The 13,023-nt window shown below is 41.9% G+C and overlaps 1 protein-coding gene across 22 annotated transcripts in view; it reads right to left on the reverse strand.

Moving 5' to 3' along the window:
* SFXN5 (sideroflexin 5) overlaps positions 1–13,023 on the reverse strand; it is a 134,618-nt gene that overhangs the window by 72,514 nt on the left and 49,081 nt on the right. For all 22 annotated transcript variants that reach the window (XR_004428181.1, XR_004428180.1, XR_004428184.1 and 19 more), the window contains 3 exons: positions 11,274–11,300; positions 10,606–10,660; positions 8,322–8,347 (listed from right to left, as the gene is read on the reverse strand). Coding sequence is in view for 13 of the 22 variants with exons in the window: in XM_033175076.1 (XP_033030967.1) it covers positions 8,322–8,347; positions 10,606–10,660; positions 11,274–11,300 (108 nt within the window). In the remaining 9 variants the exon portion in view is untranslated. The remainder of the gene's footprint in view (positions 1–8,321; positions 8,348–10,605; positions 10,661–11,273; positions 11,301–13,023) is intronic.

The following is a 13,023-nucleotide window of genomic DNA, read 5'->3' on the forward strand; positions in this document are numbered from 1 at the left end:
ACTCTGGGCAGAAATTTGGGGTTGAGGAGCATCACAAGGACCTCTACTTTTGTTTGCATTGTTTCAATTCCAAGCCGAGAGAACATTCATGTATTACTTGTATAACTTTAAAAATATTCTTTATAAAACATTCTTGGTGGTATTTTTGAATCCCAAAGAACATATTCATGTATTACTTGTATAATTTTATAAAATATACAGAGAAGATTTTTTTTTAAATCCTGGGAGATATTTCTGAACTCCAAGATAAAGAGAAAAAATACCAAACGATTCCAGGGGAAGGGGGAAGTTTACCTAGAAAGGCAAAGAAAATCAGGCCAACTATTGTTCATGTATGAAAGGGAAAAAAAGATCTCCAGATATGCAAAGATTCAGAAAGGCATATTGGCCCTGTATTCTGAATATTGTTCAAAAAGGTATTCTAGCCAAACAACACACACACACACACACACACACACACACACAGCCTAAATAATTGTGAAGTATAATACAGGTGTTAAGAAAGGCTTTATAAATCTGATGACATTCCAGATGATTTCCAAAAACTTGGCAGGTGTGTGGAGGGAGATAAAATGATCAAGTAGAAAGTAGAGCGAAATTACATGCTACAAGTCTCTTCCTATGTGGGTAGCGTTAGGGAAGTCATACTTATTATTTGACTCTTGATTATAAAGTATATATAATGTAACCTCTCTGTACTATAAAATATTACAGATGAATGGTAAGTAGAGAAAATTAGGATGTTCCCCTTCTAAACTAAAGAAACTAAAGGACCTTTTCTCTACTATAAATCAGGAAAAGAAGTGGAAACAAAAACAAAGCTTAATAAAAAGCTAACAGAAACAACAAAACCCATTTGACAGCTGGGCTATGCAGTCATAATGATCAGTGGCAGAATAAATACGAAAGGGTTCCATTTCTCATTAAAATTAAAGGCAGCGTTTCTCAAACTGGGTTAAATGTAAGTAGCCTTTTTAGGCAGCAAAAGTAGAATTCAGCTATATTTTGTCCAAAAGAGGTGTGTAACACAAAATGGCACAGAAATTAAATGACTCTGACATAAAGGTATAGGCAATGATACATAATGCAAGTCAATTAAGCAAAATGGGAATAAAAAATATTAAGAGAAGTAAAATTCAAGGCAAGAATAATCAATGAAACAGGGATATTTTGTGTGTGTGTGTGTTTGAGAGACACAGATGATATCAAGAAGACAAAACTGTCTGAACACACCAAACACCATTGCATCGAAATCTATAAAACAACTGCAATAAATGCAAAGAAATGAAACACGCACTCGCACATACACACAATTATGGTGGGAAATTTATAAACCTTTCTCAGAATATTTCAGAACAATGTAGTAGTTTCAGGGCAACAACATAAAAATAGAGGTGTGAATAATACCTCTCTTGATATATTTATATATTTTAAAATATATGTATAAAATGAAATATTTCAAGGATACAGAAAAGTCTAGAGGATAACGAGCATCCATATATGTCCAATCTTACTTTGTCAATTTTTTTGTGAAGATGTTTTTAAGAGATGAAACACTATAAATGCAAACGAAGCACCCCCTGTTCTCCTGCTAAATTTCATTGCTTTCTCTCCCCAGAGGTAAACAGTATCACGAAGCTGGTGCTAATTGTTCCCATGAATGTTTTTAAGGATGCATTAAAAATGTACTCATACACTATATATAATATTGCTTTGCATATCTTTTAACATTATATAAATGACAGAGAGCATTACTACTCTGCTACTATTTTTTCATTCAACATTGTTTTTGAAATTTATCCATATTCATAAATGTCGCCCTTGCTCATTGTTTTCTTTCCTGTGTTAAGTATTCCACTGCGTGACTAAGCCATGACTGATTCATTTTCTTGTTGATGGAATTTCAGCAGTTTCGAATTTTTTGCTATCATAAACATTGCTGCAAATATTTTCTTTTCATATTTAAATGTCCTTTTGTGTATAAGGTGATGTAGAGATCTGACTTTCTTTCTTTTCCACATAGGTAGCCAGCTGTCTCAGCACCATATAATACTATCAGATGGTTTGTTCTTTTTCTCCACTGATTTGTAATGCCACCTTAGTCAAATCTTAAGTTTCCATATGGGCATGTCTCCAGGTTCTCCGTTCTGTTCCATTGACATATTTGCTTATCACTGTATCAAAACCAAGTTGTCTTATAATATTTGGTAGGGTGAGTCCTCTCCCACCACCTCATTCTTGAAAATTGTCTTTGCTCTTCTTATCCCTTAGCTTGTATTCATGTAACTTTTCATAGGAACCTGTCAAGTTCCATAACAAATCCTGCTGAGATTATGACTGAAATTACGCTGAATATAGATTTTAATTTGAAGAAAACAAAATGATACAGCTCTCCACTTATTTAGATCTCCAATGTCCTTCAATAAAGTTGTATAGGTTTCTCTATAAAGGTCTTGAATATTGCTTCTCGAATTTATTTTTATATCCCTTATTGTCTAAAATACTATTGTAAATGACATCTTTTACAAAAATCATATTCTAGATGTTTGTTTTAGGTTTACAGGGATACAAATTTTTTTGTATACTTGTCTTACATCCAGAAATCTTTTAAAATAGTTCCAATAGTTTGTCTATTCTCATAAATGTTTTTCTTTCTTTCCAACTCTAATACCACTGTTTATTTTTTCATGTCTTACTGCACTTGCTAGTCTTCCAGGAAAATGTTAGATAGAAGCAACATTATCAGGCATTCTTACCCTGTCCAACACATCAAGAATTTACCTTTGTTTCATCTTTAAGACAGGTGCCTGCTATGGTTGGTTTAAATACATTTTATAGACACTATCAAGTTAAGAAAGTTCCTTCTAGACCTAATCTGTTCTGTTTTTATCATAATAATTATTACTGTAAATTGAGTTATGTTTTATTTTATCAAATATTTTTTCTGTATCTACTGGGAAAATCATGTTTCTTCTTCAGTTTCTTAGTGTGACGAACTAATATTAATATATTCTCTAATGTTATATTTGGTAAAAAGCATTTCGTTATGATGTACTTTGATGCATTGTTGGATTCAGTTTGCTATTATTTTATTTCATAATTTTTACATGCAATTTCATAAGTGATATTGGCTTATACTTTTTCCGTCTTATATTTACTTCGGTATTGGTCTCAAAGTGCCTCATTAAATAAACTGGGAAGATTTCCTTTTTTTTCCTCTCTCTTTTCCATTTTTTTCAATGGAGACGAGGTCTTGCTGTGTTGCCCAGGCTGGTCTCAAACTCCTGGGCTCAAGTGATTCCCCTGCCTTGGCCTCTCAAAGTGCTGGGATAAGAGGCGTGAGCCGCTACGCCTGGCACTTTTTTCTCTTTTGAAAGCTTTGTAAAATTGAGTTCAGCTATTCCTTTGGGTACAGTCACCTGGAAGATCAGAGCCCAGTGATAATTTTTGGTTTGTTTGTTCTGTGGTACAAATATGTTAAACTGCAAATTAAATTTCCTTTTATTTATAGGTATATTCAGATTTTAAGGCCAGGTGTGACAGCTCATGCCTGTAATCCCAATGCTTTGGGAGGCTGAGGCAGGAGGGATCACTTGAGTCCAGGAATTTGAGGCTGCAGTGGGCCATGATCGCATCACTGCACTCCAGCCTGGGAGACGGAGTGATATCTTGTCTCCAAAAAAGGAAAAAAAAAAAAAAAAGACTATATTTCGTCTTTCTAGGCAGTTTTGGTAAGCTGTATTTTCCCAGAAATGTATTCATTTCTTCTAAGTCTTTAAATGTATTGCCTTGAGTTGTTCAATGCATTCAGATCTTTTATTCTGCTACTGCATCTATAATTACTGTACTTATAGCTAATGCTGTTTATTTGTATCTTCTTTCTTTCGTCTTGATCAATCTTTCTAGAAATGTCTATGTAATTAGTCCTTCCATAGAACCTAGGAATTTACCCTCAAGATATATTCCAACAATATCACAAGATTATCATTCTGGCATTATTCATGATGGCAAAGTATTACAAATAATCTAATGTAAGAAATTATCTAAATAAATCATGGTACTTCCACTTAGTAGAATACTATACAGCTGTAAAAACGTAATAATGAAGAAGATCTCTATAAATCGATATACAGTGATTTTCAAGATATATCAAGTGGAAGAGCTGGGGCAGTGGCTCATGCCTGTAATCCCAACACTTTGGGAGGCTGAGGTGAGCGGATCACTTGAGGTCAGGAGTTCAAGACTAGCCTGGTCAACATGGCGAAACCCCATCTCTACTAAAAATACAAAAATTAGCCAGGCGTGGAGGCACACACCTGTAATCCCAGCTATTCAGAAGGCTAAGGCAGGAGAATCGCTTCAACCTGGCATCAGAGGCTGCAGTGAGCAGAGATCATGCCACTGTGCTCCAGCCTGGGCGACAGACAGAGTGAGACTCTGTCTAAAACAAACAAGCAAACAAACAAACAAACCCACAAAAACCAGATACATCGAGCGAAAAAAACCATTATGCAAAAGGATGTACAGATACTTCTCAACTTATGATGTGGTTACGCCTGATAAACCCATCATAAACTGAACATACCGTAAGTTGAAAATGGGCATTTTGTTGACGTGATGGGATGTGGAACACAGAATGCAAAATTCAAAAAAACACTGGCAACAGAGTACACTGTAGTATGGGTTGTTTACTCCTGTGATCACATGGCTGACTGGGAACTGCACTGCCCAGCATGGTTAAAGTATCAATCACATATCTCTAGCCTAGGAAAGGATCAAAATTCAAAATTGCAAGTATTGTTTTCAGTGAATGTATACTACTGTCACATATCATAAAGTCAAATAATTGTAAGTTGAACCATCATAAGTTAGACACATCTGTATATAGTATACTACATTTTATATAAGAAAAAAGGGGGAAAGCAGATATTTGTATCTGTTTATTCTCACACAAAAAAAATAAGAAGGAGAAGTTGTTTACCTACAGAGGATAGGTGAGAAGGAGGTAGCAGGGATAGGAAGGGGAGTGGAACTTTTATGAGTATATCTTTTTAAATAGCTTGGACTTTTAAACTATTCCTATCTCCTAAATATCAGAAAATAATAAGAATGGAGAAACAACTAAAATGGAATGCCAACAGGAATCAGTTAAACCTATAACTGTACATCAAGTAGATAACATAAACACATAAGAAAAAAATTCAAGAAACTTTTGAACATGGTACTCTGACTGTGTACTCTCAATAGGATACTTTCTAAGGACAAAAAGAACTTCAAAGAAATCTTGGGCTTTAGTTAGTAGTATTTTGAGAGTGGTATTGATGTAGCAATTCTGAAAACTCTTATTTGTATGTATAAGATTTTGCAAGTGAGTAAATATACTGTTGGAATCTCATTAGGGAGAGATTCAAATACGAAATGGGAGAACAAATGAACACTGAGATGTTTGATGGGAATTACAGGTATCAGTATAAACTCATGAATTTTTAAAAGTTGTATCTCCTAGCTCTGTCCTCTAAGAATACCAAGAAGCAATGACACTCCAGTAACAATGAGTACACCCAAAATCAAGATCTTGGTTTCTAAGTATCATTTCCTTCTAAAAGGAAACAGGGCTCCTTGGAGAAATCAATTATTCTAGGATGGGGGCGAAGAAAGTACTGTACAGACAAATCTACTATAATTTCAGCACTTTAGGAGGCTGAGGTGGGAAGACTGCTTTCAGTCAGGAGTTCAAGACAAGCCTGGGCAACATAATGAGACTCCGTCTCTACAAAAAAATTTTTGAGAAGTTAGCTGGGCATCATGGCACATGCCTGTTGTCCTAGCTACTTGGGAGGCTGAGGCAAGAGGATCACTTGAGCCCAGGAGTTTGAGGTTCCAGTGAGCCAGGATCCTGCCACTGCACTCCAGTCTGGGTGACAGAGTGAGACAAAATAAAAGAAAAAAGAAAGAAAAAGGAAGGAATGAAGACAGAAAATGAAGGAAAGGAAAGAGGAAAGGAGAAACGAAAAGAAAAGAAAAAGATAAAGAGAAAAGAAAAGATGAACCTAGAATATCCTGTTGTGTCAGAGAGTACTGAAGCTCTCAAAGACTAAGGGGGCATGTCAAATAGAGAAACTGCTTTAAGGTTGGGTCAAAAGTGGCCCAATTTGCATAACAAAATAAATAATGACAGGAGTAAATTTTTACCCCTGAATTAAAAAAAAAAAAAAACACAAAGACTGTATTAACAATATCTAAATACTGATAGTTTTAAGAAAACATTAAAGGAAGAGGCAGAAGGGAAACTCAAGAGGATGCCAACTAATTAACATGGAAGGAATAATATCTATGATATCTACAGGAAAATTTGATACTCTGCAAATACTCTGTTCTCAATTAGTTTTTCCCCAATAGTTTTAACATCTGTTGGTCATTCTTGTCTGCTTCCAGTTTTAGACTAATGTGAAAAATGCTACTACAAACATTCACATACAGATCTTTGTGTAAATAAACACATTCATTTATCTTGGATAAATACCTAAAAGTAGGGTTATTTGGTCATATTGTAAGTGCATCTTTAGCTTTATAAGAAACTGCAATACAGTTTACACACCACCTGCTTCAACCCAGGATCCATTCTCGGATCACACATTGCATTTATTATAGTTGATACCTGCTTTTAGCTTCCCAGGTCTGTATCCTTGAGGAATGAGGGCATATATCCACTAAAAGACTTGTACAAGCGGCCGGGCGCGGTGGCTCAAGCCTGTAATCCCAGCACTTTGGGAGGCCGAGACGGGCGGATCACGAGGTCAGGAGATCGAGACCATCCTGGCTAACACGGTGAAACCCCGTCTCTACTAAAAATACAAAAAACTAGCCGGCGAGGTGGCGGGCGCCTGTAGTCCCAGCTACTCGGGAGGCTGAGGCAGGAGAATGGCGTAAACCGGGAGGCGGAGCTTGCAGTGAGCTGAGATCCGGCCACTGCGCTCCAGCCTGGGCGACAGAGCGAGACTCCGTCTCAAAAAAAAAAAAAAAAAAAAAAAAAAGACTTGTACAAGCATGTTCAAAACAGCACTATTTGTTGTAAACCCAAAACTAGAAAAACCCAATGTTCACCAACAGTAGTATGAATAAAGAAACTCTGAAAATGTATGACAATGGAATATTATACAGCAATGAGAAAAGAACAAACGAATGTTACAGACAATATGAGCAAATCTCACAATGTGGAGTAAAAGAAGCCACACACAAAAAAGCACATGTTGATGATTCCATTTATATAAAGTTCAATAACAAGCAAAACTAAAATATAAAAGTCAGAAAAGTGATTTCCTGTGGGGGTGGTGATTGGGAAGGACACATGTGAGGTTTCTGAGATGCTGATGATGCTCTAAATCTTTAAGTGAGCTGGCCGAAGTAACTCAGTTGGGAGGGTGTCAGACTGTTCCTTACCTAAGTGATGTTTACTGAATATGACTGCTTTTTTTTTTTTTTTTGAGATGGAGTCTCGCTCTGTCGCCCAGGCTGGAGTGCAGTGGCACCATCTCGGCTCACTACACACTCCGCCTCCCAGGTTCACGCCTTTCTCCTGCCTCAGCCTCCCGAGTAGCTGGGACTATAGGCACTCCCCACCACGCCCAGCTAATTTTTTGTATTTTTAGTAGAGATGGAGTTTTACCATGTTAGCCAGGATGGTCTTGATCTCCTGACCTCGTGATCCGCCCGCCTCAGCCTCCCAAAGTGCTGGGATTACAGGCGTGAGCCACCGCGCCCGCCTCAGCCTCCCAAAGTGCTGGGATTACAGGCGTGAGCCACCGCGCCCGGCCCTGGATATGCTTGCTTTTTGAAAATTTACCAAGCTGTACATTTATGATGAATGAACCTTTCTGTATGTTTTATTCCAATAAAAATAAAGAGTAAACATAATCCTGATTCTAAAACTAAGCAAAAAGAATGCTGAAAATTCTTTCTGAATTAATTTTAAACTTTGATTTTGCAGAAGGCATGCTTCCACTCCTACTTCCCAAGTTCTTTGAGAAAACTTCCCTATGACTAGCAGGTGCTAATGACAACAGTGGGGACAGAAAACGTGCAGGGAAGAAGGCAATTTTTGACTCCATGCTGGATTTAAGTCATCAGGCTTTTTATGAAAAGAGGTTTGTCAATCGGCGTCAAGAGATGCGGTAAGAAATACGTATCATTTTATTTGGTAATCTCTCTCCAGGAATTGATTTATCCTAAATCAACAACTCAATTATCTGTGAGCAATAACATAAAGTCAGACATTTAAAATTATTTTTTAGAAAAAGAAATCCTTTGAAGATAACACTTACAATTGGCGTCCCAAAAGGAATGTAACCTGTGAACGAGAAGAAAAGAGGCAGGCCTGATAATCCACCCACATCTCACCTGAGATACCCAGGAGCCTCTGGGTTAGGTCTTAGGCCATCAGTGGCCCTAATGAAGGGGTTCAGCTCAGTTAGGCGGGAGGCGTCTCCAATCTCACAGACCCTTTCCCCATTCAGCGCTTGCCAGGGTTGTGTCCCCAGCCTCCTCTTCTCTGCTCCCCTTTGACCAGGCAGCTTTCACTCTCTCCTGGAACCCAGAGACCTGTTCCTGCAGGCAGGGTTGCCCATGGCCTGGGGCATCACTGCTTCACACTTGGTGATCCTCCGACGATTTCCTGCGAGGCACAACACACCCTGCCCACGCTCACTACATGAGGCTGAACATCCTCCAAGGACCCCAGAATGTCTTCCTTCTTCCCTCGGCTTGTCTTTCTAACACAGGCCCTTACTTCCCCGGCCAGCATCATGACCATTTCTGGAAAGAAAATTCCCTCCCCACCTAAGCCATGCACCTCTAAGTGCCAGAACTTCTTAAATCTGTGGCATCCCCAGTGGCGCAGCAGGGAGCTGGGGTGAAGTGCAGCCAGGCCCTGGGTACAGCCTCCTCGCTGCTCTCAGCCCTCGGGCGAGGCTCCCTCCACAGCCCCAACTGCTGTCAGTGGACAGCCTCTTGTCCCCAACCTCTAACCATGGCAGCCGGTGAGCAGTGGCTGGACAGCAGGATTGGGCTTACTGACTTGCATCTAAAGTGAAGCTTTGCTCCTGAGTGCGCATAATCACACACGCACATGAGCCATGGCCCTCCTACCCACTTCTCTCTGGGGAAGAGAACCAGAGTTTGATCAGGGCCTCAGAGGAATGCATGACTCAAAAAGGTCAAGAATTACAAAAGAAGCCAGGCTCAGGGTGAGAGCCTGCTGTGCCAGGTGCAGGGACTGGGGAGCATCTACAACCACAACTGTAAGACGCTCAGAGCCCTTCCCAGAACTTTGGGAGGCCAAAGCAGGCACATCACTTGAGGTCAGGAGTTCAAGACCACCCTGGCCAACATGGTGAAAGCCCATCTCTACTAAAAAATACAAAAATTAGCCAGGCATGGTAGTGTGTGCCTGCAGTCCCAGCTACTCGGGAGGCTGAGGCAGGAGAATCACTTGAATCTGGGAGGTGGAGGTTGCAATGAGCAGAGATCACGCCACTGCACTCCAGCTTGGGCAACAGAGTGAGACTCTGTCTCAAATAAAAAGAAAAAAAAATGCTCAGAGCCTTGAAGTTTTGCATGGCAAAGCAAGGGGGTCACAGGGCACTCAACGCCCCAGTTTACACAATGACATCACATGTCCACCTACTCCCTGGTTGTTTACTGCTCCCAATGAGGTCAGGCTCTCTGGGGGTGGGGACCCTGACTGACCCATTTGACTTAGACCGCCTTTCTCCAGCCCTCTGAGGCCTTCCCAAAGCAACAGTAGCAGTGCCCTCCCACCCCACCCTCATAACTCAAGGTGGGTGCACACCATTGCACGGAGAAATGGCAACGAGGAGGCGTCAGCACATCCGTGAGTTTGACTCTGCAGAGACTCTCAGAACTGTTAGGGGGATAAGCATGCCAGCCTAGCTCGTGTACCTGCTAGTGCTTTCTAAGCCCTAAAGCCCACATAGACACAGCTACCCCTTCAGTGACCACTGGGACTTCCGGGGGCACGGATCTTGTATTCCCCTCTGCCCCCTGGTCTCCACAGAGCAGGAATCCCACCTTCTGTATGTGCACAGCAGTGCAATAACAGTGCATCCATTCTGAAAGGAGGGCTAATTGCAGGACCAGAGAATAGAGAATTAAGCTGGAGACTGACTGCCTAAAAGGGGCAGGGCAGGGAGCAGGACTTGGAAGGAAAGAGCAGGCTACACACTGGTAAGAGAGGGGGAATGACTTGTAGAAGCCAGGGCTTGCTCAGAGGAGGCATCACTGAGGCTGTCCTAGTGAGTGCTGAGTGATGCGGAGTGGGCAGTGCGGGGGGCTATCAGATTTGCCTGTGGAAGGCCCAGCTCCACCCCAACTGCTCAGGCAGAAAAGCCAGGCAAGCTCCATAGAGGATTCTGAGGCCTGGCCCCCGTCTTGTACAGGTGAGCTGAGATGAATATATAGGTGCAAATATGGCCACAACTGTGACAGGCTCTGTCCCCTCCTTAGGCCAAAACATCTGGACGCTCCTGGAGCTGTGACTGGAGTAAGCACCCCAGGCTGACCAGAACCAGAAGGGACCCAGGAGCTTACCTGACATTCTAAAGGGCATGAAGATCTTCTCATTGGTGTCCGGATGTAGAATAGCCTGGAAAAAGCAGGAACAGAGAATGGGGTGGGGACAGGGGTGCAGGGAGGGAGAACAGGGAAGGGGAAGGGAGGAGGGAGACAAGCAGAGGCATTAGGGGAGGAAGAAGGCAAGAGGACAACTTCTCTGGGAAGATTCAGACACCAGTGGCTGTAAGTTGTCTTGTGGCCAGTTAGGCCTTTCCACCACTTGAGGCAAGAGAATACCAAACCATGGGCCATAAACAGATAGCACCCCTTCTCCTAACTTACCCTAAAAGCTGAATGCAGTGGACAGCAAAAGTCCATGGGGAATGGGATCGTGTCTACCTTGCAGGCCCTCTACCCCCATGCCTGGCACATGGTAGGCACCTAATAAGGATTTTGTGGACAGAGCCCTGTCTCTTGCAGGAGCTCAGAGAACCCAGGCAAAGGCCAGCCTGGCCTGAGCTCCAGGCTTCAGAGACTCTGGCCCTCGGGTGCCAGGGCAGAAGGAAGGAGTGAGGGAGTCAAGGGCAAATGTGAGAGCCTGGAAGAGCCATGGGAGGAGGAGCTTCCACTAGATCCCTGGGACAGGGCAGGGTTGAGTCCAGGACAGCATGGAGAAGGAAATAGAGAATTCAAAACTGGATTACCTGCTTGATTTTCTGTGCACTCCAGAGCTGGAAGAAAGAGAGAGAAAGGAAAAGAAAATAAAGAACAAAAATCAAAAGCATATATTGGTTTAAGGTTTCCAATCCATGTTTTCTAACCCAGGGATCCAGCTCCGAAAGCATAAGCAGCTCGGGCTGTCCTTGCCAGCCCAGGCTGGGTAGCCGTCCTATCCTGGGGGTGGTATCAGAGAGTAAGGGCCAGAGAGGTCCCAGAATGGCAGAGCTAGGGGACCTAACACAGATCAATGAAGCCAGGGGTTCTCGACTCTGTCTGCACTTTAGAATTCCTTGGATAATTTTTTTCAGCATTTTCCTAAAGCTCCCTAGCTGACTCTAAGTCATAAGCAGGTAGAAACCTCTGATTTAAATGAAGATACTTCAATTGTCTCCCAGAATCACTAGTGGCAGCGTAATATAATTTTTTCAGAGATAGCCTAGATTCCCTGCTGTGCCACTTCTACCTTTGAGCCTCAGTTTCCTCATCTGTGGAATGGGCCTAATAGCCATGCCTCTAACACTGAGTCATTTAAGAGGCGAATGGGAAGCTCTTGGAGCAGTGTCAGCACAATAGCATGTGCTTATAAGTGCTTACTGTTGCTGACATTATTATGCCTGTAGTTATTATAAGAAGGCTGTAGGGAGAAAAAAGTTCCTTTCAAATGCTGATGAGGCTGTCTCTTTCCAGCAAAGAGACAGGTTGGAGAAACAGAATAATTTGTCAAACCCCTCAAATGACCTAAATACTGTATTGCATCGAATCTAAGACACCACTGATCCTAAGATATACTATTATGTGCCACATATGAAAGAAAACTGTGACCGTAATACCAAGACCCCCATCAATTAAAAGACTCATTTCATTTTACAGATGTTATAATGTGATAAATTAGGCCTTTTTTTTTTTTTTTGGCGGGGGGGATGGAGTCTCGCTCTGTTGCCCAGGCTGGAGTGCAGTTGTGCGATCTCAGCTCACTGCAACCTCCGCCTCCCAGGTTCAAGTGATTCTCCTGCCTCAGCCTCCTGAGTAGCTGGGATTACAGGTGCTCACCACCACGCCCGGTTACTTTTTGTATTTTTAGTAGAGACAGGATTTCACCATGTTGGTCAGGCAGGTCTCAAACTCCTGACCTCATAATCTGCCTGCCTCGGCCTCCCAAGGTGCTGAGATTACAGGTGTGAGCCACCGCGCCCGGCCCAGGCCTTTTCAAATCAAGGAAACATGGTAAATAAATATTTACACTGTCCGGGGGCCAGGCACAGTGGCTCACGCCTGTAGCCCCAACAGTTTAGGAGGTCAAAGCAGGAGGATCGCTGAGCCCAGGATCAGTCCACCCTGGGCAACAAAGGGAGACCCCATCTTTACAAAAACTCTTAAAAATTAGCAGGGCGTGGTGGCATGTGCCTGCAGACCCAGCTATTCAGGAGGCTGAGGTGGGAGGAACACTTATGCCCAGGAGGTAGAGGCTGCAGTGAACCATGATTGTGCCACAGCACTCCAGCCTGGATGACAGCGTGAGAACCTGTCTCCAAAAAAAAAAACCAAAGGCCAGTATATATTTTTAATGGAGAAAGAAGGCTATGGGGCTAGAAGGAAGATACAGCCAGCAGCTGATGTTAAAGTTTTATAATAGAATGGTTGTTATGCCTCATGTATATGGCAATGTTGGTCATCTGGAACATAAATTAAGCTGCAGAAGTTAAGAAGGCTACTGGGTAGTAAAAATAGAAGTTA

The sequence above is a fragment of the Trachypithecus francoisi genome, unplaced genomic scaffold (genome assembly GCF_009764315.1).
Source record: "Trachypithecus francoisi isolate TF-2019V2 unplaced genomic scaffold, Tfra_2.0 Lachesis_group17, whole genome shotgun sequence".
In the NCBI taxonomy this organism is placed as follows: domain Eukaryota; kingdom Metazoa; phylum Chordata; class Mammalia; order Primates; family Cercopithecidae; genus Trachypithecus; species Trachypithecus francoisi.